Source organism: Lithobates pipiens, unplaced genomic scaffold, assembly GCF_037356315.1.
Source record: "Lithobates pipiens isolate NorthernLeopardFrog02 unplaced genomic scaffold, aLitPip1_a1.2 Scaffold_27, whole genome shotgun sequence".
Taxonomy (NCBI): Eukaryota; Metazoa; Chordata; class Amphibia; order Anura; family Ranidae; genus Lithobates; species Lithobates pipiens.
Genome location: NW_027507788.1, coordinates 142,080,092 through 142,107,558, shown reverse-complemented (window position 1 = coordinate 142,107,558; position 27,467 = coordinate 142,080,092). Strand labels below are relative to the sequence as shown.

The 27,467-nt window shown below is 41.7% G+C and overlaps 1 protein-coding gene across 1 annotated transcript in view; it reads left to right on the top strand.

Annotated features, from left to right (window-relative positions):
- The window catches only part of SSU72 (SSU72 homolog, RNA polymerase II CTD phosphatase), an 83,298-nt gene extending 57,841 nt beyond the window's left edge, over positions 1 to 25,457 (top strand). Inside the window, exons 3-5 of the mRNA XM_077457583.1 lie at positions 10,215 to 10,354; positions 13,008 to 13,126; positions 23,132 to 25,457. Coding sequence (XP_077313709.1) covers positions 10,215 to 10,354; positions 13,008 to 13,126; positions 23,132 to 23,233 — 361 coding nt within the window. The 3' untranslated portion in view covers positions 23,234 to 25,457. The remainder of the gene's footprint in view (positions 1 to 10,214; positions 10,355 to 13,007; positions 13,127 to 23,131) is intronic.
- The last annotated feature ends 2,010 nt before the right edge of the window (positions 25,458 to 27,467 follow it).

The window sequence follows — 27,467 nt, the reverse complement described above, 5'->3', positions numbered from 1 at the left end:
GCTCGCCGCACAAGAGGATATGATGTCCTGCGCCACAGACTGGATGGATCAGAAGTACAGGCTGTACTTCAAAAAAGGTACTATAGAAAAAAAAAAACGAGGGGTGGTGAGGTGGTCTTTCGTTTAAGACCACCTCAAAAGTGGGTAGAACTCCACTTTAATAGGCTGAAAGTAGACCTATGTGGCTCAAATCCAAGGTCATAAAAAATAAGAAAACTGTATTTTAAAAATATAAAAATTAAGGAATATGATCCTCCATTAAAACATTACAAAGACTGTAACAAAACATGTTAAAAACAATGAAGACTGCAAAACTTCAAAACAGACATCAGGTTTGCGGACGTAAGACAAACCTTTAAAAAAAATTATTCAGATTTATAATAAACTGTAAAAAGGTCAGGTCTGAGTATTTAAGTCCTTTTCAACATAACTTGGGGTGGTGACTGGGGGACAAAGGGCTTTTTCACACCGGTGGCCAGGGGCAGTAAAAACAGACAGCTGGGCCGCAGGTTTGCTACCCACTGGAATTCTAACGGGCTTTTGGAGTTTAACAGTTGGCATCGTCTGTCAAAATAGCCTATTGAGATCAACTGGGATGCACAGCGACACTAGACTCGCAGGTGTGACACAGTATCACAATATAAAACTGTCATTTAGCAATTAGAAAAAGTAAAAAAAAAAAAGCATCGGGAGGCGGCATTAGTGCCTGCCAGCTGCTGCTATACTGCCCTCTTCAGAAGGGGGTAAGTCTTACCACCTGTCTGAAAGGGCCAAAAGAGAAGGTAGATTTTATTAAATACCTTCTTCATCTCTTTGTATACAAAGGAAAATGGGGAAGCTGATTTCCATAATGGAGATAATTAGTGACATAACTCTAAAACAACTGCAAGGCTCAAAACTGTTATGGTCCAGAAACCTTTAGACAACATTAAGGTAAATAAAATATCTGGACCAATGGCTTGCACCCATGTGCTCTCAAAGAGTTGAGCTATGTTATTAATTTTTAGAAACTCTGGTTTTGTACCAGTCAAGTGGTACTGAGCCAATGTAATGCCAATATAAAAAAAAAAAAAAAAGGATAAAAGCCTTTACTGTTATTATTATACAGGATTTATATAGCGCCAACAGTTTGCGCAGCGCTTTACAACATAAGGGCAGACAGTAAACTTACAATACAAATCAATACAGGAGGGACTAGGGGACCCTGTTCGTTAGAGCTTACAATCAAGAAGGGAAGGTCAAGTTGAAACAAAAGGTAATAACTGTGGGGGACGAGCTGATGGAGAAAATGAAAATACAGTTTTTAGGTGTGGGTAGGATAGGCTTCTCTGAAGAGAAGGGTTTTCAGGGATCGCCTAAAAGCTAATAAAGCAGGAGATAGGCGGACAGATTGGGATAGAGCATTCCATAGGATTGGAGCACTTTACCAAGTAACTACAGACCAGTTAATTTAACTAAGTCTGGAAGAAACTCAAACTTTTGATTTAAAAAAAAAAAATTGTCTTTGCTAGAAAACATGAATTCACAAAAGACAAAAGTTGTCAAACAAATCTTTCTTTTTATGAAGATGTAAGCAAAAACATAGATAAAGGAGTGGCTGTGGATAGAGCATACCTGGACTTTGCAAAAGGGTTTGAAAAAGTTCTTCACAAACTGCTAATGTGTAAGGTAAAGTCTAGAGCAGGGGTCTTCAAATTATGGCCCTCCAGTTGTTCAGGAACTACAATTCCCATCATGTCTAGTCATGTCTGTGGATGTAAGAGTTCTACAATGCTTCATGAGACGTGTAGTTCTGCAACAGCTGGAGGGCCGTACTATGAAGATCCCTGGTCTAGAGGCTTGGAAAATTACATTTGTAAATGGGTAGAAAACCTGACTAGTATTCAGAGTGTAGTGGTCGATTCATATTCTGAATGGTTTAAAGCCTCGTACAGACAATCAGAAATCCCACCAGCAAAAGTCCAATGAGAGCTTTTGGTCAGAAATTTCGACTGTGTGTATGCTCCATCAGACTTTAGAGATTGAGAGCAGGTTCTCTATTTTTCCAGACGGAGAAAGTTCAGATCGCAAATTCCAATCGTCTGTAGCAATTCAGACGTGCAAAATTCCGGCGCATGCTCGGAAACAATTCGATGCATGCTCGGAAGCATTGAACTTCATTTTCTCGGCTCGTCGTAGTGTTGTACGTCACTGCATTCTTGACAGTCGAAAGTCCAGAGAACTTGTGTGACCGTGTGTATGCAAGCCAAGCTTGAGCGGAATTCCGACAGAAAAACTATTTTTTATATATATTTATATTGGTGTGCGTGTGTGTGTATGTATGTATGTGTGTGTATATATATATATATATATATATATATATATATGTGTGTGTGTGTGTTTTCACTTGGGAGCTAAAACATGCATGCATTATACATTCTAGGAAAACAGCTGGGGAAGTGAATGGTGAAGAAGGATCTGGGTGTTCTGGTAGATCATAGACTTTCTTGTAGTAAAAAAGATATAGGTTCCAGAGAGAGAAATCATTTTTTTCCTGTGCAAATTATTGGTAAGATAAGGCCTCACCTGGACTATGCAGTTCAGTTTTTGCCACCAGTTCACTAAAAGGATATCGGGAAACTGGAGAAAGTGCAGAGAAGGGCAACCAAACTGATCAGAGGCATGGAGGAGCTCAGCTATGAGAAAAGATTAGCTGGACAGAATTTATTCTTGGGCTCCTTTCACACAGGGCAGATTACGTTATGATTAGCAGCTGATCGGAGCAGAACAGATGGATAACACATCCATTTCTACTCAGTATCTGCAGAGCGGACACAGGCAGAGCCTTTTCTGCCCTATAGAAAACTGACTGCTGTCCATGTACACCCGGCTACCTTGTATCCACTCCGTCTGACTCGTAGTGATAACAGAAAAATGGGACAGCAGAAAGAAATTATACTTGGTGCTCTAGATTGAGACAAGTACACATTATAGAGGGATATGCTTTGTTCATATTTCATGTCTGAGGTTTACAGCCACTTTGATGCCTCCTGAACCCTATAAGGATTTTTTTTTTAATTCAACCCAGCAGGCTAAACAAAAAAACCAAGGCACTCGCTGTACTTGCAATGCAATGTTAGTACAGCAACCTCCCTGCTGTTCTGAGGTGGGGGGGGACTGCCCAGGTGCACTTTTCTTCCATGGCACTGTGTCTGCAGAGAATTTTGGATTTCTACTGATGTGAATGTACAATGTACATGTAAATCACTGCGTAAATTGGCAACGCTATATAAGTAACTGAAATAAAATAAATAATAGAATACCCTAGAAGTAGCTGTTTACTTTTGGATTGTTTGTCTTCTAGATACTTCACTATATATATATATATATATATACTTCACCATAGCCAAATTAACTGGAGTCAGGAAGTGTTTGTGTCCATTTTTGTAAAGGATTTGGGGGATGGGGGGGAGAATGTTAATACAATTCATATATATATATATATATAATATACACACCCAGTAACCCAAATCTTGTATAAGCTTCAGACAAAGTGCACTTATTCTCTTTTCCCTGTTGCCCTGATCCAAACTACATTTCCCTCTATAGATGCTAATTTACCTTATTTGCATCCAACATGGCAAATCCCCCTGTCCTGGTCACGCCTCTCCTTTGCATCTGTGGAGGGGAAGGGTGGATGGGTTTAGGTCATTGCAAAGGGTATGAGTGTTTTTTGTCTGAAAGAGAATTATTCAAACTTTTAATGCCGTTCCAAAAGTAATTTTCATTACCGTATATACTCGAGTATAAGCCGAGATTTTCAGTCCCTTTTTTTAGGCTGAAGGTGCCCCCCTCGGCTTATACTCGAGTCACGGAGATCAGGTAGACAGACGGCAGCCATTCCACTATTCAAAAGCCGCGCCTCCCTGTCTGTGATAGGCGGAACACTCAATTTCCCAGCAGTCAGTGTTCCGCCTATCACGGACATCCGCTCATTCTCATACTACGGACGAGGATGAGAGGATGTCCGTTATAGGCGGAACACTGACTGCTGGGAAATTGAGTGTTCCGCCTATCACAGACAGAGAGGCGTGGCTTTTGAACAGTGGAATGGCCGCCGTCTGTCAGACGAGGAGGAGAGGTGCGGCATGGCACACAGAGGCTGCAGATTGGCACAGGTAGGCAGGGATGGACGGGACACAGCGATGGACGGGACACAGAGATGTCTCACCCTCGGCTTATACACGAGTCAATAAGTTTTCCCAGTTTTTTGTGGTAAATTAGGGGCCTCGGCTTATGTTCGGATCGACCTATACTCGAGTATATACGGTATATTTAAATTTACAGATTTTCCTTTTAAATACCTGGTGATCCTGCTATGAGGATTCTTGTGTGTTCTTGCTATATAAGTTGGCTGAACTCTGTCCTTGTTTTCTAATTGTGCTTCTGTGTTGTCCCCCTGCCACTGACCTTCTAATGACTACAAGTGACAATTTTAACAAAATTTAAATACCTCAACCATCACACGGGCATGGTCCACTGTTGTTGCCAACAGGAAATAAGCCCTGAGAAATACCATACAGCCATTGAAGTGAATGTAGACAGGAAGGCTGCAAAGAGGAGTTCAGTTGCAACAAAGGTTTGAAGAAAATATGTACACACCATATATTGTTAAAATTCAAAATGGCATTTGTTTATGGTACAGAAACAGTCATGTTAGGGTTTTACATCTACTTTAGTATGTATTTAGGATTTACGTGTACAAAAGACATTTCTTAGTCGTACAATATGGGACAAAGACACTTTAATCATTACGATAGGTTAATATGCTGCTACCTTCAGGTGATTGGACAGATAAAAGAAGGCTGCAGGGACATGCTTCTAAATAACCCCTCCCACTCTTAGCTAACCTCCGTTTTTTTTTTTTTTTTTTGTTTGTTTGTTTTTTAAACATCCCCTTTTATTGAGAGAAACTTACCCTTTTACTGTGGAGGCTTCTCCCTATACTTATTTTTCTTGGCGGGCCTTGGATTTATTTGGACATCCCAGTCGTAATGATTAAAGATTCTATGTCCCAACTGTACAACAAAGAAAACAGGATTTCTGACTTGCCAGTAAAATTCATCTTCTGGAGTCCTGTATATGGCACTGTACCCTCTCCTCTGTTCTAGTGTTTACCATATTGTTTGCTACAAAACTGAGGCTAGCTGGGAGTGGAAGAGGTAACATTGAGGGACGTCCCCTACAACTTTTTTTGTTGCCAGCGACCAATCGCCAGGTAAAGGCATAAAAGGGCCCTTTCACATGGGCATTTCAACAACCTCCACCTTCCAGTTTTTCAGCCGGATCTGAGCGTAAGCTTCATGTTGCTCTATTGGTAGATGCAATCCTCCTTGTCTCGCTTAGTCAATGGGGTTAGTTTACTAAGGCAAGTGCACTTGGAAGTGCAGTCACTGTAGATCGGAGGGGAAGATCTAAAATGAGGGCTCTGCTGCTTTCTATCATCTAATCGTGTGCAAACAAAAATTTAGTTTTTTATTTTACTTGCATGTCCCCCTTAGATTTACAGCGACTGCACTTACAATAGAGAGAACAGACTCTTCAGAGCTTTGATTGGATCCTTAATTTAAGGAAGTTGCTCTCTGCGATAGACATGTGGCCATTTACATCTGATTATGCACAAATCTGTTTAGGTCCAAAAAAAAAAAATGTAAAAAGTCTGTGTCCTTTTTTTTCATATTTTTTTTTTTTTTGGACATAAATGTGATGGACTGAAGGTAAAAGGATGTAAACGGACATGAATACATTTACACCCATCCGTCCATAGAGGCCTAATGAGTGGTTCTAGAGGCAGAAGGTTTTTTACCTTAAAGAGGAAACTTAGGCAAAAACTAAATAACTCGAAACCTTCTCTCTGCCACATTCTAAACCTAATTTATCTAATCCTGTAAAGCCAAAAATCGCTGTACTTGCCCATTCTGCAGCCGATCCGGTCCGGTTTCCATTGGCAGAAACTGTGTGCAGCAGTGGACTGACAACGGCTGTGAAATGGCTGGAAGGTGATGTCACCCATAGACTTACTATGGGGCTTCCATTGTCTGCTGCCTCTTCGGCACCCGCCTCCACACTGAAGCCGCCACTGATGCTAGGACCAGACCGGATTGGCTGCAGAATAGGCAAGTATAGCGTTTTTTGATTTACAGGGTTTAGAATGTGGCAGAGAGCAGGTTTAGCATTAGTTATGTTTTGCCTGAACATGCACTTTATTTGCAAAAACCTTCTGGGTGCAGCCCCCCCCCCCCCCCTTCGGCCCCGGCTTACCTGAGCCCCATCTTGATCCAGTGAGGTGAATGAGAGCAGCGTCTCTCCCAGGTCTCTCGCTCTCTCGACAATGTCCATTCACAGGACTGATGCTCAGGAGCGATACTGTTTGAGTGCCCCAATAGCAAGCGCTCGGCAGGAAGGAGGAGCCAGGACCACTGGCGGGGGGACCCAAAAAGAGGATCAAGGCTGCTCTGTGCGAAACCATTGCACAGAGCAGGTAAGTATAACATGTTTGTTTTTGTTGTGTTTTTTTTTTTTTTATCGCAACCTTTATAATCACTTTAAGCTCTGGCAGGAAGCTGAGTGGCATGGATGTAATTAAAGTGGCGTCTATACCATTTGGCTCTGATTTATCAGAGGATCTGTTCATGGATCCTCTGCCTATCAGAACGTAGGATCTCCATATGAAAGGGCCCTAGCCCACTTCTGTTGATTGAAGAACCTATGTTCCATACTGCAAGGGATTTTGCTGTTTTTAAAGCAAAAATCCTAGTTCAGCCCAGAACGTAAAATACAAATACATTCCAATTTAAAGTCTTAATACAAACTGGCGTCTTCTAATGTAAACTGACAACCAAGATTCATACTTTTTCCCTAGGAAAAGTATCTGTAAAAACAAACTCAGTAAATCAAGCATAATAGAATAGTCATAACTCGGATCAAACTGACAAAGGCCTTTCAGTGCCATAAATACGGTTACTGACAAAACCTTTTTCTATAAATAATTCACCTGATTTTTTAATGTTTAGCTTTGCTGGTCCTTGTTCTGCCTCTGAGTCTCTACCTGTACCCTATATTTCTCTGTAATGTACACTTTACTTCTGTTCCCATCCAATCTCATTACCTTCTGCACGTTTTTCCAGCTGCAGTAACTGGTGTTGAATTATTTAGCTTTTTACAGCAATAAACTGAACAGATTGAATCGCTATGTACACGTTTTATTGGTATGCGCTCAAGTAGACATCAGAACAGTAAGCCTGAGCCATTGTGATCTTAGAACTGATACAGGTGTATGGGATTAAAAAAAAATAACTGAAGTGTTTGGGTTCTATCTACAACCATTTCCAGATTCCAACAAATTTTATGCAGAAGTCACATTTTTCTAACTGGATTCATTTGGAAAAATGTGTGAAAACATTTGCCGCAACACACGTTACATGTATCAGTGTGCTGTGTTGCCATTTACTTTAATTGGCAGCCCAATGCACTAAGACCATTCAGCTTTGATACAGTGAAAGGCAACGCACAGCAAACCACTACTAAGTGTCATGGGGCACAGTGTTGAAAAAAATAGTGCATCTGTTTTTTTTTTTTGAGGCACTACATTGGAAAAGGAAGAACCCAGCCTGATACATTGACCCCTGTGTGTTGTCCATAGCAACTGGCTCTTTGTTTTAATTTTTTGTTCTACTTTACAATTACTTTTGCTAAGATCTGGTTTCTATAGACAGCTTTATTTATACATTACAGTATTTACTCTTGTCTTTGGTGTGAGGCAGGTTCAGACATTTCCCAGGGCTATACTGCTGCCGGTGACCCTGGGGAAGGGTGATGATTTGCCAATTTTCCCATGTAGTCAGCCTGGAATGCTAATTGCTGCACTTATTTTTCACTTGCACTCTTACCCTAGTGCAGGGATGGCAAACTTTGGCCCCCCAAATGTTTTGGAACTAAATTTCCCATGATGCTCTGGCACTCTGCAGTGTAGTGGAGCATCATGGGAAATGTAGTTCCAAAACATCTGGGGTGCCAAGGTTCACCATCACTGCCCTAGTGGATGCTCCATAGGAATATATGAAGAATGCACACCAGAAGAGAAGTGAGAGGCATTGGTGGGGGAAGTCGCATCACCTGGGCTTTGGATATCGATATAGATCTAAGATCTCGCACTGCCCTACTCCAACCAGAATTTTTTAAAAAAATGTATGTAGGTGGTAAAATATAAAACGGTTAACCAAAATAAAATGGATTTAAACCTATTTAAAGTTACTCTAACTTTCTGCATCCAGACCTGCTCATGCATCCCCGTATGAATGCAAACGCATGGATGTGGGGTGACAGCCGGACGGTTGTGTACACAAACACCTGTCACTCCCTGCAGCATACACATACGTTCCTCACACTGAACGGTCCTTTGCACCCATGTTCTCTGGCCTGCCACAACTTCTCTTTGAAGTGCATTATGTAATGCCATGACAAGGCAGGAATGATCATCTGTTTTGGTACATTATACAGTATATCTTGCTAACAGAAGGGAAGATGTACTACAACACAGCTTAAAAATAAAAAAGGTATTAAGGGACCAGAATGTATACTAGCAGTAATAATGTTTTTCAACTTTAAGTATCCAAGAGGTCTGATGTCCTTTATATAACACAGTTGTTATTAATGTTCACTCCAGCAATACTGATTGAATAGCCTGAGTAAGGTAGTAAAGGAAGTCCTGAAATTAGTCTGTAATTTCTGTAAAACGCAATCCTAATTTTAATGGTCTAATAATAAATTTAACCCATTTTTTCTATTAAAAAGTTATGCCCTTGATTGAATACATTTATGATTACAAAAACCTTGTCTGCAGCTCTTCAGATTAGCAGAAGGCAGAGAATTTCAATGTGAACTACACTGAGGCGTGCATAGGAAGCTCAAGCAGTTCTGTATGAATATTCACATTGATTGGGAATGCCAATTCACTAGATTGGGTATTCTCAGCTGCTGATGGTACAAGGCTGTCTAATGAAAAACTTTCATGAATTGATTCTTGCATTTTAGATCTGTTGAAGACTTAAAATTCGTTGTAGCCATGAGCTTCCCCTTTGTTCTGAGAAGGCGTATCCATCAAAAATATGCAACTGTTTACCCTCTCTCCATTTTATGATGCCATTACATTTTAGTATAAATGATCTAGGCTGCACTTAAAGGTTTTCTTAAATTGTATAGTGGCTTAAAATGGGGTTTCTATGTGCTCACAAGTGGTTCTACATGTGCATGGATAGCTTAGCTGGGTGTGGTGCAAACAATGTAGATGTACTAAGATCCAAATCGAGGCAATCCCTTTTTTGTATCCTCTTGGATGAAAAGCGAAGATATGTTCTCCCAGGACAGACAGACTATAACAAAATTGAAGATTCTAATCCTGCTTTGATCTAATTCCAAATGTGATCCATTAAAAGTAAACCACAATTAATATTTCCTAAAGTGTGGACGTTTTTAAACCAATGATTTTCCTTTTTAACAACATTTATTACAGGATGCACCCATACCACTGTTTTTTTAGGAAGCAACAGCAGTAGTTGTCACTTTTGTGACTATTTTTGAATCTTCATGTGACCCCGTCCGAAGAGAGGGGAGCCCCACCTCTTCAGTTGTGTGCAGTTTAACTTTGAGCTATTCAGCTCAGTAAGCAGGTTAATGCTGTTAAGGGTGGCCTAGTATACACATAAAAAGAAGCTGTATTTAGGAAATACTATACATTATTTTTCACCTGCATATGCAGCTAAAATTTTTTTTTTTTTTTTACTAAAGTTGGAAAGGGTTAAAACTCCTGTCGTGTTTTACTGCTATTCTGTGCTCCGCTGGAGAGATTTGCCCTTTTACCAGTGAGAGGTTTCATCAGACTGGAAGCAAAGAAAAGTCTCCAAAGCAAGAGAGCAATAAAAGCTGATGGGGTCTAGCTTTCCCCTTCCTTAACTAAAAAATGTTTGCTTCTGTCTCTGTGACAGAAAGTGAAGGAAATATCTCATACATCCATCCCAGATGGGAGCAAAAACGGGGGTTCCATTTCTTCCCAACTCTATCCAAAACTTAAAAAAGGTTGGCCTGGACATATAGGTTAATGTGTGTAAAATAACTGAAGAGATTTATTTTAATTAACATGACTTTTTGCAACAGTTCCTTAATTCATGATAATTCAGATACACACAGAATGGTATTTTACACATGCTGGACAGAAATAAGAGGATCAAGCCACGACCGGAGAGGTTCCAGAATTGCAAGGACTACTTTGACCTAGTGATCACCTGCGAGGAAAGAGTGTATGATCAAGTAGTTGAAGGTAAGAGTTTTTTTTTTTAAGAAGTTACATGCATAGAAAGGCTAAAAGTTCTGTATTTTAGTTGAGATTGGACATTATTAACTTGCACTGATTTCCTATTTACACCACGATCAAACAACTTGCTCAGAACAAATATACCGTATTAGTTTTGGTTGGTTGTTGGAGCCCTGAATGGCAGAATTCCAGACTGTTCAGCTCCTCCACCACCACAATGGTCATAATAGAGCCAAACTTTTATATTCTGCTGGCCCTGCCTTCTTCTCTAGAACGAAAAATAAATGGAGCGTGACATAGATGAAGTAGGTGGAGCTGGGAACTCTGATACTAAAGTCCCCAAGCTTGAACAATAATTTTTTCAGGCAGCCTTTGCTTCTAACCTCAATCATAAATTGACCTGGTAGAAAGCCAAGCCGCTCCAGGTGAGAGCAATCCCACGCTTCAACCTCATGGTGCAGGTCCAGTCCACAATCTGGATAGGAGCCACTGGAACAGGAAAAGGTTTGACCGCACTCACGGGTTTGAAGCAAAGGTGAAGACTAGTGAAATTAAAACAGCGAAGATCTAATGACATCAATGCAGACCTAGCAGAGATTAACGCGTCTCACAAATTGGAATTTGCTTAGTCATATGACTAAGCGAATTCCAATTTTTGAAACGCGTTAATCTCTGTTAACTGGCCATAAACCAAGAGATTAAACTTGTTCATCTAGATTCCAGTATCCATGCTAAACAGCGTGGATAGAGGAATATTGGCTTATAGGCTATTGTATTCAGTTGTTTAGGCCTGTTTTTTCGACAAAAGTAGATCAAAGGACTTTTGTAGAGTGAAGGGCGCTGACAGGGCCAGCCACAGCTCAACTTTTTGCCAGAATTTGAACTGTGTATGATCTCCTTAAGTCCTACCACCCACCATGCTCTTGTCCAGTTGTCTCCAAACTGTGGCCCAGGGGCCAGACGTGCCCTTTGCTTGCTTTTATCTGTCCCACGGCGCACTATTTTTGTCCACTAATACCAATGGGCATAATCCCCCCTCCAACAATTCCTCCCAAATTACACCAAAGATGAGGCCCAATTACACCAACAATGTGGCGCTTTTCCTCCTACTGACACCAAAGATGGAGCATTGTTTATTCCCACTGACATTGGGACCCCTCAATGCTCACAGTCCGACCTCCATAATGTCTGAAGGACAGTAAACTGGCCCTTTGTTTAGAAAGTTTGGAGACTCCTGCTCTTGCCCCCAGAGAATGCCCGTATTAGCAACTGAGAGTCTTGTTGGACTAGGGAATTCCATTTGGTCTGGCTTTTTTGGTAGCTGGACTCCTTATTAAAGCTCATTTCAAAGAGGCACACAAAGGAGCCTTTTCTGGCTAAGATTGCTATGAATCGTTATTCAGTCAGGGGAGGCTGATCAAACTGCATTGAGAGAGGAACAGTAAAGCAAACCCAAAGGAAACCATTTCTAAAGTTGAAGTTGATCCTGCACACCCAGGATTTTTAGCAGATTTGTATTTATTTTATTTTATTACAAGTATTTATACAGTTCAGACAATTTGTGTAGTGCTTTACGTTTATTGTACATTCACATCAGTCTCTGCCTTCAAGGAATTTACAATCTTGAATTTCCAGTCCTGGTGACAAATGCCTTCTGGGACAGGAAGTAGGGGGAATAAATATAGAAAGCAAGGAAAACTTTTTTTTCAAGAACATTTTCAGCAAGTACAGAAAATACCTGCTGATCTAGGTAAATTCAGCGATCATGTCGCTTCCTGTGAGCTGCAAAAAATAACTTAGTTTTCATCTCTAAGCTATAAATCCCCCTCCCATAACGTAGATAAAGGAAGTCTGAAGTCCAGCCTGGGTGGCTGCCATGACTTTTCATATGTACTGTAAAGCTGGGGACTGAACCAAAAAACTATTCCTCCATCCACACAAGTGAGGACTCTCTCCATCTCCCTCCCTCTCAAGAAACATTTTTCAACATTCCTGTTCTGTAAAAGACAATCTAATGATCAACTTCTGTTGAATCGAGACAGCCACACATGGATCAAAGTTCAACCGGTTTTTGCTAAACCAGGCAAATTTCTATCCATCTATGGCCAGCTTTAGAAAGCATTGTCATCCTAGGACAGGAATGTTACTGGCAGGATCACCAGTTTAAAGACTAATTCCACTTATGGATATTTTTACATAGTACATTGGTGCAGCTTTGACCAATGTAATGGGGGAATACCATACTCGTGGGACCCGCCTGCAAATTGTAAATCTCCTGTATTAGGCACCACTACTCCATTTCCTTAGCTTCTGGGTCCCTTGCTGAGCAGCTGCGCCTCCACTTTGGCCAGGTATGGTAAATGCATAATTACATTGGTCCAAGCTGAACCAATGTAACTGTAAAAAATGGAATACCTAGAATTCTTTAAAATAAAGGGGGAAGTGCCTGGAAAAGAAGACAACTATTGCAGCCACCACATCAAGGACTGGCAAGTTGCAATTTTATTTTATTTGTTTATTTTTTTAGGTATAGATATGCTCTAAATGGATGGGTTTTCTTTCTAAGGTTCACTATTCCGTCTTGCAAATGCCATGCTCAGCACTGCTGGGTGATTGCTGTGTTGTAATGCTGTATGTTTATTTTTTGTCTCCTTTACAGACCTGAACTCTAGAGAACAAGAAACGTGCCAACCAGTACATGTCATAAATGTTGATATTCAAGATAACCATGAAGAAGCCACATTAGGAGCCTTCTTAATTTGTGAACTTTGCCAATGTGTAAGTTTGTACATATTAATTTGGTGCATTGTAGCACATTTCATTAAATGTAGAAATGGCATGTACACGTGGCTGCCCACCTCTGTATCTCAAGCTGCTCTAAAATTCTAGTCCTCAAAGCTGGATCGTCCTTCAAGCCGGATCATCCTCAAAGCACCCTAAAGCAGCAGCCTAGGGCCTGGTAGATGTTATTGGGCTCAGCTACAACCTTTAGGCTCCTGCAGTAAACCAGGGGAATAGCGCAATTGGACAAAGCTGTGGACCTTACAGAAGTATAAAGAAAAATTGTCTTAATTGCGCAAAAAGAGAAAGGGGAACCATAAAGAAAAACAGTCTCAAATCTCTTTGTAGAAATACAGGATCAATAAGTCCCACTATGGAATGACTGCAGCTCTTCTGACAGAGTAGTGAATGTTCTCTTTGCTCTGGAAGACAATTAAGAAAACAGAAGGAGACATCTAAGTGTAGTTTTTTATTAAAAACTGTAAAAAAAAAAAAAAAAAGGTTAAAATACACTCTCAAAGGTAGAAGCACATCAAACGGTCCTGTGGATACTCACAGACGCCACTCTGCTACACTTGGCCGCCTTCATGACAAACTCTGTGTCCACAGGACTGTTTGATGTTCCCATTTGCTTCTACATTTTGTGAGTGTATTTTAAACTTAAACTTATTTATTTATTTTTTACAGTTTTTAATCAAACACCACACTTAGATGGTGACGCCTTCTGTTTTCTTAATTGTCTTATAAAGCCGTGGACCTGCCTGTCACTTCACAAATGAGATAGTTGGTGTCTGATATGCATTGCCTTGTGGCAAAACAGGCAATGCATATGTAGCTTCTCTATCTCTGTTTGCTTGCTTCTTTGCCCAGGGCCTCATTCTGCCCTTGGCCTCATTCTCAATTTTGAGTGCGTCTGTTTTCATATGTGAGTGGGGGTACCCTACGATTAGCTGCAGCATATACCTGCGACTGATTGGCTCTGGATGCAGACAGTCTGTATCCAGGGACAAACATTCACAGGTAGTTGCTCCCAAAGGTAAGCATCTGGGTATAGCTGCAGGAGCTATCAGCTTTCCACTGTTTTCAATGGGGCTTTCCCCCTGCAGCTACTCACAGGGAACCCCTGCTGGATCTCTTGCATCTACTAGTAAAGGGCTCTATTCACAAGTGTGATTCCATCTGATAGTAATTGCAGTTCTATAATTGATGATAATCGCAGGGCGCTACTATTTGGCTTACACTTAATCATGCTAGATCTTGTTGTGTGGAACACAAACACAATTCAGAAGAGTGCACAAGAAAAGTGCCTGCATTAAAAAACAACCAGACAGATTTAAGTAGCATTTTAGAAGAAAACAAGGCATTTGTCTCCTTTTTTCAGTGGGGATACTTTCCATGTGGCTGAGCTTCCTGCTCGCAGATAAACCTGCTGAGTCTCCTATGGTCAAAGAAAAAATGCAAATGGGATGGTTTTTGCTTAACAGACAAGGGTGTAGCTGTACCAGCACGTCAGTACAAGTGGAACAATCCGTACCTATGACCGCACATTGAGTATAAGAGCTACATCCAGTATGATGAGGAGTATCCACTTCCAAACAATATACAAGTGTATCTCATCAAATTAAAATCTCATCAAAAAGTGAAACTCATATATTTTATATAGATGTGTTATACACAGAGTGATCCATTTCAAGCATTTTTCTTTTAATTTTGATGTATTTACATGAGACCAATTAAAAAAAAAAAAAAGATTTTTAATACAGAAATATTTGTTTACTGAAAAGTATGTTCATGTACAGTATAGTATGTACTCAATACTTGGTCGGGGCTTCTTTTGCATAAATTACTGCATCAATGCGGCATGGCATGGAGGCGATCAACCTGTGGCATGGCTGATGTGTTATGGAAGCCCAGGTTTCTTTGATAGTGGCCTTCAGTTCATCTACATTGTTGGATCTGGTGTCTTATCTTCCTCTTGACAATACCCCACAGATTCTCTATGGGGTTTAGGTCAGGCGAGTTGGATGGCCAATCAAGCACAGTGATACCATGATCATTAAACCAGGTATTGGTACTTTTGCCATTGTGGGCAGGTGCCAAATCCTGCTGAAAAACAAAATCAGCATCTCTACAAAGCTGGTCAGCAGAAAGAAGCATGAAGTGCTCTAGCATTTTCTCATAGAGGGCTGCACTGACTTTGGACTTGATAAAACACAGTGGACCAACACCAGCAGATGACATGGCTCCCCAAATCATTACTGACTGTGGAAACTTCACACTGGACCCCATGCAACTTGGATTCTGTGCCTCCTTCACTCTTGACTCTGGAACCTTGATTTCCAAACAAAATGCTAAATTTTCCACAGTCTGTAATGATTTGGGGAGTCGTGTCATCTGCTGGTGTTGGTCCACTGTGTTTTATCAAGTCAGCGCAGCCCTCTGAGGAAATTCTAGAGCACTTCATGCTTCCCTCTGCTGACCAGATTTATTGAGATACCGATTTCATTTTCCAACAGGACTTGGCACCTGCCCAAAGTGCCAATACCTTGTTTAATGATCATGGCATCACTGTACTAAATTGGCCAGCAAACTCACCTGACACAAACCCCATTGACAATTTGTGGTGTTTTGTCAAGAGGAAGATGAGACACCAGACCCAACAATGCAGATGAGCTGAAGGTCGCCATTAAAGCAACCTGGGCTTCCATAACACCTCAACATTGCCACAGGCTGATCTCCTCCATGCCACGCCACATCAATGCAGTAATTCATGCAAAAGGAGCCCCGACCAAGTATTGAGTACATACTATACTGTACATGGACATACTTTTCAGTAAGCCAACATTTCTGTATTAAAATTATGTAATATTCTAATTTTTTGAGCTACTAATTTTTGGGCTTTCACTAGCTGTAAGCCATGATCATTAAATTTAAAAGAAATGCTTGAAATATATCTGTGTGCAACACATCTATGTAAAATATGATTTTCACTTTTTGAATTAAATTACTGAAATTAACTTTTTATGATATTCAAATTTTATGAGATGCACCTGTATGTAAACCCAAATAAGCAGTGGTGTGGCTTTTGCTGTGTCCAAAGTTCAGTTATGAACATCAACATACAAGTAGAAGATTCCCCATATCTGGTAGCAACAGAGTAATAGAATAAGAAGGAAAAGAGGGGACATAGACTCACTCCGCCATTGCCAGGGCAACATTGTATTCCCTGAACAGATGGGGCGTGTCCAATGATCTCGCGTGCATATAAATTTATTCTCTTTGGCTCACATCACAGCAGTATGGTTTGCAATCAAATTATTTTCAGCTATCTTGGTAAACCACAGCGAGAGTGTAAGATGGGCTTGCTGCCTCCAGAATGCCAGTGCGCAGGCCCTAGCTGCATTCAGCATGTGAATTGGCATCAATTTTTTAATGTATTTTTTAGAAATCGGAGTGGTGTATCAGGTACCCTTCTGGGTCTGTACCTGAGTCAGTCACTGAGCTGTTTGAGAGTCTCCCTGACTCAGAACCAGAAAGCATCAAGCTTTCTACATGTCCAGAAGATATATTTTTTCACAAAAATATTTTGCGATAAGCTAAAGTGGCACAAACAAGTGTGGTTGATGTAATCAGAACACCAAAGGATAGTAGGATATCTTGGTACAGTGCTATAAATCTAGGACAACCAAAGTAGTAACATAAGTATAACAGGCTGTAGGGGTACAGAGTGAAGGTAGTTGGCTACAGGCAGGTGCAACACAGGGCTAAGACCAAGGTTTGCAGCCGGGAGACAGAGGAATCCGAAGAGGGAGGGTGGAGGGCAGACTGGGAGAATGCGGAATCTGGATAGGAAAAGAAGGAAGGGTAGAGAAGTGTTTCTCAACTCCAGTCCTCAAGGCGCCCCAACAGGTCATGTTTTCAGGATTTCCCTCAGATGAAACGGCTGTGGTGATTACTAAGGCAGTGAAACTGATCAAATCACCCGTGCAATATAATGGGAAGCTTAAAAACATGACCTGTTGGGGGCGCCTTGAGGATTGGAGTTGAGAAACACTGGGGTAGAGGGGAGGCAAAGGCAGAACAAGGAAAAGAGGCCAAAAAGCGCATGACCATTAGCATATAAAACAGATGCAGAGTCACATGAGCCTCAGAAATCTGACCAGATTTTTGTTGAATTTCCTAGGACAGTTACAGTGGGGAAAATTATTTGTTCCTCTGCAGATTTTTCAAGTTTGCCCACTTACAAAGAAATTAAGGGTCTATAATTTTTATCCTAGGTGTATTTAAAATGATAGAGAGAATATTCACCAAAAATCCAGAAAACACGATACAAATGTTATAAAGTGAGTTGCAGTTCAGTGAGTATAAGTATTTTATCCTCAAGCAAAACATGACTTGGTACTTAGTGGTGGAGAAACTCTTGTTGGCAAGCACAGAGGAAGACTTTTCTTGTAGTTGGTTATAAGATTTTCACACATCTCAGGAGTGATTTTGGTCCACTCTTCTTTACAGATCTTCTCTAAATCTTTAAGGTTTCTTGGCTGTCTCTTGGCAACACAAAGTTTAATCTCCCTCCATAAATTTTCTATATAATTAAGGTCTGGAGATTGGCTAGGCCACTCCATGGCTTTAATGCGGACCTTCAGTCATTTTTTTCAACTTTCCATCTAATACATCTTCTGCCCTTGTTTTAACTTTGGATAGAAATTTTTTTTTTCTGCCAGTAAATACTTTATACAGCCCACTTCCTGTTTCTTGTCTGGTCATTAGCCTAGGCTTATGACATCATGCACAGCTCTTTCTCACTCTCACTCTCGTGAGAGTTTGCCAGGAAGGGAAGGGGGATGAGTCCTAAGAGGGCCAATGAAAGCTGCAGAGCTGGAGGTGCGTGTCTGTGTAAATCCAGGAAGTGAACATACAGCAGCTTCCACTGCCCGCAGTTAAAATGGCTGCAGCCAGACTTGATGGAGGGAGATTTCTGCAGCATATTTGGCAAGTACAGAATCACAGTATATATAAAATAATATGTAAAGTGGTTGGAGGGAAGCTTTAGAATGGCAAATATTTTTTTTTACAAATTATGTGAGCCGACTGCAGTTCCCCTTTAATGTGCTTCTTCTTGAGCCACTCCATTATTGTCTTGGCGGTATGTTTTGGGTCATTGTCATACTGGAAGAACCATCCATGACACATCTTCAGTGTTCTGGTTGAGGGAAGAAGGTTCTCCAAGATTTTACAATACATGGCCCCATCTATTGGCTCTTCAATGTGGCAAAGTACCTTTAGCCAAGAACCAGCCCCAAAGCATAATGTTTTCACCTACATGCTCGACTGTAGGGATGGTGTTCTTAGGGTCATAGTCTGCATTTTTCTTCCACCAAACATGACGAGTCGAGTTAATGCCAAAGAGCTCAATTTTGGTCTCATCTGACCACAGCACTCCCTCCCAATCCTTCTCTGAATCATTAAGATGTTCATTGGAAAACTTCAGGCGAGCCTGTACATTTGCCTTCTTGGGGAGAGGGACCTTACGGGTGCTGCAGGATTTTAATCCATGGCGGCATATTATGTGTTACAAATGGTTTGTTTGGTGACTTTGGTCCCAACTGCCTTGAGAGCATTCACAAGCTCCTCCTGTGTAGTTCTGGCCTGATCCCTCACCTTTATCATTATCATCCTTACCCCATGAGGCGAATTCCAGACCGAAAGCGATTTGATGGTTATTTTGTATTTCTTCCATTTGCGAATAACAGTTGTCTCCTGCTCACCAAGCTTCTTGCTGATGGTCTTCTAGTCCATTCCAGCCTTGTCTAGGTCTACAATCTTGTCCCTGATGTCCTTTGACCGCTCTTTGGTCTTGCCCATGATGGTGTATTTTATACACATAACAGGTTGTCGTTAAGAGCACCTTTTTAAATTGACAGGACTAATCTGTGTACCACATGAGCACATACTGTACACAGTCTGTGAGAGCCAGAATTATTGTTGGGTGGTAGGGGATCGAATACTTATTTTACTAACTGAACTGTTACTCCATTTATAAAAAATCTGTATTTTTCTCGATTTTTGGTTGATATTCTGTCTCTATCATTGATAACAATTCTAGGCCCTTCATTTCCTTGTGAGTGGGCAAACTTACAAAATGCGCAGGGGATCAAATAACTTTTGCCACTGTACAGCTTTGATAGGTTAACTTATATATAAGGCAATACTGCATTGATGGCTGCACACCAGGAGGATACAGTAGTGGAGACTTGCACTTGAGCAGAATCTCCCTACGCCATAGGAGGCAAAAAACACAAATTTTAGCATACTGACCTAGTTCTGCACTATCCACCACCCCCAGCAGCAGCACTTTGGGATCCAAGCTCAAAGCTAGATTGTGCATATCATTAATAGCATTCAGGACAGAGGTCCATTCGTGTCGGAGCTCAGGGCACATCAAGATCACATCTAGTATACAAAGAATTAACTGAAGGATATATGGCAGCCAAGCAAACAGGAGTATAGTAGGCTCTGTGAAGAAATTTCACCTGTATAAACCTGTCCTTAGCTGAGACCGTATTGGTAACATAGTGGCTTATACACTTATCCCAGGCCTCTTCCGACAATTCTGGCAGATCAGCTTGCCATTTGGAGAGTAGTTTACTCAATTTTACTGAGTGTGCAACTGAGTCGAAGGTACATTGATGACCAGGGCTTCCCTGTATGTCAGAAGATGTTCTAAGGGGTTAGAGTCCAGGGTGATAGGAGCAGGAATCTGCGAGAGCACCACATGTCTAAGCTGTAGGTATCTAAATAGCATCCTTTTAGGTGGGTGAAATTCTGCCCCAAGTTCTGCAAAGCTCGGCAGCCTGCCATTAGATATGATGTGCATAAGACTAAGAATTTGTTGTAAACATGAAAGCATGGATCCATCCTGTGTATCATTGGTTCAGGCTTGTGGTGTAATGGTGTAGGGGATATTTTCTGCGCACACTTTGGACCCCTTAGTACCAATTGGGTGTTGTTTGAACGCCATGGCCTACCTTCCAGCAGGATAATGCACCATGTCAAAAAGCTCAAATCATCTCAAACTAAATTCTTAAACATGACAATGATTTCACTGTTCTCAAGTGGCCTCCACAGTCACCAGATATCCAATAGAGCACCTTTGGGATGCGGTGGAATGGGAGATTTGCATCATGGATGTGCAGCCGACAAATCTGCAGCAACTGTGTGATGCTCTCATGTCAATATGGACCAAAATCTTTGAGTAATGTTTCCAACACCTTGTTGAATCTATGCCATGAAGAATTAAGGCAGTTCTGAAGGCAAAAGGGGTCTAACCCGATAATAGCAAGGTGTACCTAATAAAGTGGCTGGAGAGTGTATTTGTAAGCCCCTATGCAACCATGGGGCAAAGACGGTGCTTATAACTTAATCGTGCAACAGGCAATAAATCAGTGAACCAATAAACTATATATAATGTGTGGTATATGTGCTCTGTTTGCCTATTCCAAGACACATGAGCTTCAAAGGACAAACCCATGTGTGTACCACCCACCGCATTCACCAGACCATATTGACCCCTTGTGGCCCTTTACCACGAGCTCAGCTGTGGCCAATGACCGCTGACCACAGGATGTAAAAACAAGACAGTTATCGGCTTTTCTTTCCTCTCACTGAAGCGTTAAAATGGACAGCTGCACTGATAATCAGGGCACTGGTTCTCATTGTCTTGATAATCAGGGCAGTCCCACCAGTGCTGCCAATCAGTGCTGCATCATCAGTGTCACCTATCAGTGCCACCTCATCAGTCCCGCTTCATTCGTGCCCATCAGTGCAGCCCCATCAGCACACATCAATGAGGGAGAAAAATTACCTGTTTGTAAAACTTTCTAACAAACTATGAAAAATGTTATTTATTTTTTTCAAAATGTTTATTTATGTGGTTATTAAATACAAAAAAAATAGCGCTAAAAGCTGGAATTTGGCCTGGGCAGGAAGGGGGTTGAAGCAGTAGTGTATTTAGGTTTTGTACTGCCCTAGGCCTGACTAAACTCATGCATGCCCTAATTTAAATATGACCCACCCTTCCTGTCAAGGCCACACCCCTTGCTGTTTAAGCCCCACCCTGAAATTTTTGAGTGGGGACACTATTTGAGGACCAGGGGGGCAATGGATTCCCTTAATTTGTATAGATTTCCTCTCACTTCCTGTTTGGCTATGGAGCAGGAAGTGAAGGGAAATCTCTGCAATGGGACAGGGATGGTAAAAAAAAATAAACTGACGGGTTATAACCCTCCCTTACTCTCTCCAAAAAAAAAAAAAAAAAAAGTGTTGTTGCCTATAGTTCTACTTTAAGCACAAATTTCTGATAATATTATGGCGAGGACCAAGAAGATATAACCATTCCAATGGTGCAGCAGAAAACCTATAGCACAGTGAGGAAGGTTTGTGGTCCAGGATGAGGACAGTCAAAATTAGAAGGCCCCCCCACAGTTGCCGAATGCCAGCCACCGGCATACCGGAAGCTATGGGGGCACTAGACTAATTTGCCTCTCAGCCCAGTCCGCCCCATATGCTAACAGTGTAGCGCAAGCTGGCGGGGACTCTTTCCGTGCTGCCCCCCTGCAAAGTGCTGCCCTGGGCCTTGTCAGCCTAGGCTAGGATACAGCATTGGGTAGAAGTTCCCAGTAGGCAAGTGGTTAAATTCTCTCGAATCGCAAAACATTTACAGTGAGATCATCAAAAGGGAGAAGAAGCCGCCTCTCTTGTGTTTTTTTTTTTTTTTAAATATATTAAAAACTATAAGATATGCACTGCAAGAGTGCAAAAGAGCTTTAAAGACATGTACTTGGTGTAAAAAGTAGAAACACAGGCCCCCAGAAATGATACAGGGGATACTCCGCTGTAAGAAAGCAGAAGTGATGTAACCCTGCCCTACTCATTTCTTTGTAGGTGTGCAGCGTCCTCAGGAGCAGAGCACCCCTGCTCCTGAAGACGTTGCTACACATGTCAGAATGCTTAGGGAGGGACTTCTGGTTATACTACTTCCGCTTTATTGGAATGCACGCTGGAGAGCACAGCAGTGAGCCCGATGTATAGTTTCTGGAGGCCTGTAAGTACATAGCTTGTGCAAGAGAGCATAAAAGATATCTCTCTCTTGATGGTTGATCTGTTGTCCAATCAAGCTACAGGTGCAGAGGTAACACCCTTGTATTCCTTAAGACTCCTTTCACACTGGGGCGTTTTTCAGGCGCTTTATCGTTAAAAAAAAATCGCCTGTGAAGCGCTTGAAAGAAGCCTCATCTGCAATCCCAATGTGAAAGCCCAAGTGCCTTAAGAGCCCTTTCACAATATCAGCGCCCGAAAAACGCTCGTAAAGCGCCGCTTAAACTAGCAGCGCTTTACCAGCGTTTTTGCGAGCGCTATTGGGGCGCTTTTAACCCCTGCTAGTGGCCAAATAAAGGGTTAAAAGCACCCACAAAACGCTGCTGCCAAAATCGCTTTTCAGGCGTTTTGCAGGCGCTTCCCATTGATTTCAGTGGGAAGGGGCGCTTTAGGAGCGTTGTATTCACCGCTCCAAAAGCGCTTGCAGGACTTTTTTTGACGCCCTGCCAGCGCAGTGCCGCAGTGTGAAAGCACTCGGACTTTTACATTGGGATTGCAGTTGCTGCTTCTTTCAGGCGCTTTACAGGCACTTTTTTTTTTTAAGCTAAAGCGCCTGAAAAACGCCCCAGTGGGAAAGGGATCTCGGTGTGAAAGCACTCGGGCTTTTACATTGGGATTGCAGTTGCGGCTTCTTTCAACCGCTTTACAGGCGCTTTTTGTAGCGCTAAAGCGCCTGAAAAACGCTCCAGTGTGAAAGGGGTCTTACTGTAAAAGAGAAAAAAATTGTGTCACTCTACAGGTTGTGCTGCCTGGTAGAGAGGTATTAGACCCCTTAGAGAAATTACTTATATCAATATTGTATTTTCATGCACACTTCCTAAGTATGGCCATCTCTTAATATTACAGATACAACACACAGAAGATATGGAAAATGAAATCGATGAACTGTTACAAGATTTTGAAGACAAAAGTGGCCGAACCTTCCTTCATACTGTTTGCTTTTATTGATGCAAGTCCAGCCAAGCCTTATTCTATCTACATTATATCATCATATTTTTGAAAAACAAAACTGTACAAAAAAAAACATTTTCTTTCTTTTTTTTTTTCTTTTTTTGTTTCATTTTGGTTTTGTTTCCACCCTCTTGTGTTTCTCCTGCAAAGTGTTTTCCTTCAGGTATTTTGTCTAAAACAAGCAGGGATGTACAAATGTTTGTGTGTATATATGGAAAAGAAAATATAGACTGAAAGATGTATATCAAAAAAAAAGAAAAAAAAAACAATTTCTTATGATTGTGCTGAATAAGTATTATTTTAACCTTTTTTTGTTTTTTAAACAAATGAGCATTGTATCTGGAGAAAGACTTTTGTTTTGGTGCTAGTTACATTTAGACTCCTTACTGTCAGAAGGTAACAGCACTTTGGTAGGTCTGTGGTCAGCTCCGGTAATAACACTGATGGAGAACTTCAGGCAAAACACTAATTTAAGGAATAGATGATCAGTAGAAATAACAGATTATTTTGTGTGCATTTTCTTTGAATACATGGACAGAGAAGGTCTCATCAGATTTCCGCATGCTTTAGCTCAAAAGGCTACTTGTGAAATGAGAAATTCTGAGCATATTTGGGACAATGCATATCTGCCGTTAGTTTGGCCTTGAACATTCACTATGTAGCCAAGTGTTTGTGGACAGGATTTTGAAATGTGTCTGAGAATTTGTGCCTGTTCAGCCAAAAGAGCATTTGTGGGGTTGGATATTGATGTTGAAAAGACTTGGCATTCCAGTTCATCCTCAGTAGGGTTGAGGTCAGAGCTATGTGCAGGCCACACTAAACTCATTAAAGCAATTCTAAGGGCCGGTTCACACAGCGAGGCGAGGCGACACGGCTCGCCTCGCCTCGCTCCCGCAAGTCGCCCCCATTCAGTACTATGGAACCGTTCTGAGAGGAGCGACTCGAGTCGCTCCGACTCAGAAAAAAGGTTCCTGTACTACTTCGGGACGACTTCGGGGGCGACTTGCATTGACTTCTATACAGAAGTCCTCTGCAAGTCGCCGCTGAGCTCCCCGCAGGTCGCGGCGAGGTAAGTCGGAGACGCCTCGCCGCGCCTCGCTGTGTGAACCGGCCCTAAAGGTGTTTGTTATTTTATTTTTTTTAAAGTAAAAAATAAAAATGTCATACTTGCCTGCTCTGTGTAATGATTTTTCACAGAGCAGCCCCGATCCTCCCCTTATCGGGTCCCCCGCTGGCGCTTCTGTCCCCCTAACTCTTGCTTGGGGGCTCGCTCCCAAGCTGCACTCTGTGAATTGACATTGTCCATTTACACGCAGAGAGCTGAATGGCCCCGCCCACACGCTCTCCGCCAATAAGAGAGAGACTCGGGAAAGTTGCTGCTCACATGCACACCGCTAGATTGAGATGGGGCTCAGGTAACTAGGTATGTGGGGGGCTGCAGCCAGGAGTTTTCTTGCCTTAATGCATTATGCATTAAGGTTAAAAAAACCTTCTGCCCTTTATAACCACTTTAAACCATGCGTTTATGGAGCTGGCTACACAGGAGCGCAGTCTTCCCGGAAAAAAAAGGACCTTCACCCCAAACTGTTACCACAAAATTGAAAGCGCACAGTTGTATAGAATGTCTTTGCTGTAGCATCAAAAGTACCTCTTATTACTAAAGCCTGATCTGTAATTTTTAGGGGTTTCCACATATGGCCATATAGTAGATGTGATTGTCAGGTGTCCACTGCCATTTGGTCATATAGTAATCTTGTATACTATGTGCTCTCGAACAAAGTAGACACACCCCAAATCCATACTAATATTTAGTATGCTAGCTGGCAACTGGAGCTGCTGGAGATCATTAGCAGGTTTTTTTTATGCCAGTGGTTTCTCACAAAAGATGGAGGTAAAAGTTCTTTATTGAGTTGATGATTGCTCTGTGATCTCAGTGTGGAAGACAACAGGAGCTGCTGATCCTTTCACAAATGATGTCTGACAAAATCGCGTGCGATACCGCTCCTAAATTCCGTTACAGGACTTTTGGAGCTAATAGATAAAACGAAGAAGGTACTGTAGTTGTGACCTGATATTATGCAAATTATTTTTATTGATGGATGATTAAATTTTATTTGTGTGTGCTGACTGAAGTTCTCATTCAAGTAGTTTATGGCGGATTACAAATATGAATGCTAATATCTGTAATATAATAGTTAATAAATTGGTAATGTATGCAAAAGATGGTGTGAAGTTTTTTTTTTTCTGTTTATTTTGATGTCTAATTGAAGACTTTTATATTGCTTGATGTGAAGCCAAAAAATGGCATCCTCGGAAATATGTGATTGGGAGAATTCTCTTTTCTACAGTCAGCTGTGGAAATCAAATTGGCTTTGAGTACAATCGGAGGTCAAGTTTCGGTCCTATCCTTATTCTTCCAAAGGCCTTTAGCCTCCCATTCACTGGTCTGAACATTTATGCAGGGGGCAACTCACTTGCTTCCCCCCAATTACGTCACCTATGTGTCCTTGGGACTTGAACTTGCTGTCTGTGTTACAGAAACAACCATTTGAACATATCAAGGAAATTCCATTAGACTTGCTGTCACCCAAGCTAGCCTTCCTGATGGCTATCACCTCGGCTAGAAGGTGATGCAGGGAACCGTACTTGATCCTCCACCACGACGGGTCGTGTTACCACCTGTTCCATCCTTTTTGGTGTTGGCCTTTCATTTAAATCAGGACATTATTTTGCTTTCTTTTTTCTTAGCCTTGTTCGGTGGAAGAGAGACAACTGCATTCCTTGGACGTTGTCCAGCCAGTCAAGGTTTATTTGTCTAGATCTGTGAAGATCCGAGGATCAGACACCTTTTTTGTTTTACCAAAGGGTCCCAAGAAAGGGCAGGCAGCTTCCATTACCAATTGGGTCCATCAAATGGTCATTCAGGCCTATGGTCTGAAACATAAAGCTCCTCCCTTTAGGGTGAGAGCTCATTCTACCTGGGGTGTAGGAACCTCCTGGGCTTTTTGCCATCAGGTATCTGTGGCTCAGATTTGTCTTCAGTGTATATGTTCATAAAATTTTATCAAGTGGATGTTCAAGCAGCCGAGAATTCGGCTTTCGGCCGCAGTGTACTGCGGGCTGCCATATAAGGTCTGATGGCTATTGTTTGGCAGGGTGTCTCCCTCCCCTCAAGGCTATTGCCCTGGTATGTCCCAGCAGGTAATGAATATTAGCCTAACTCTGTGTCCCATGATGTATGAAAAAGAAAATAGGATTTTTTCGCCATACCTGTAAAATCCTTTTCTTTGAGTACATCATGGGACATAGAGGTCCCTCCCCTCTTTTTGAAGGTTTAGTGCTTGCTACAAAACTGAAGTACTTCCTGTATGGGAGGGGTTATATAGGGGATCACTTCCTGTCTAAAGACCTTTGGTCTACCAGTGTCCATTCACCTGGAGATGAAGTATAACCCAGCAGGTAATGAATATTAGTCTAACTCTGTGTCCCATGATGTACTCAAAGAAAAGGATTTTACAGGTAAGTATAATGAAAAAATCCTTTTTTTTTTTTTTTGTGGCCTTATTGAAACTAGCAGATCTCAACTTTGGGTTACCTACCTGATTCTGTACTGATCTTCTCTCTGTCCAATGACATATGCCGGTGTGAGTGGTCTCATGGAATTCAAGGTACATAATGCATCTGCTAATCCCCCCTCCCCCCTCCCCCTCCCCCCCTCCATGGAACGCCAGCTGTGGTGAAACTATAAACCCCATTATGCCTCTGCCTCTAGGAGTCAAGCCTTTGATTGTCGGGGTCTTGCAATGTCTCATGGGACTTGTAGTTTCACCACAGCTGAAGGGCTGAGGTTGCCTACCCCTACTGTTTACTCTCGGGTATGTCAAACTGGTGTTGCGTGTATTGTAAACATGCTTTGATTTATGGAGCATGATGTTTACGCCTATATACTGCTCGGTATAGATACGAAGATCCAAGAAATGAACTATAAATTATTGGTTAGATGGTATTATGTTCCATCGAAAATGCATAAGATTAACAAAGACTTATCACCCCTCTGTTGGAGAGAGTGTGGGAGGGAGGGAACCCACGCCCATATATGGTGGCAATGCAGTGCAATCCAGTTATATTGGGAAAAGGTGGTGGGCTTAATCAAAGAGATCGATGGGAAGGAAATAGAACTGGACCCCTGGAAATGTTTGTTTCATGCGGCCGAGGGCCCTAGGGAAAAATA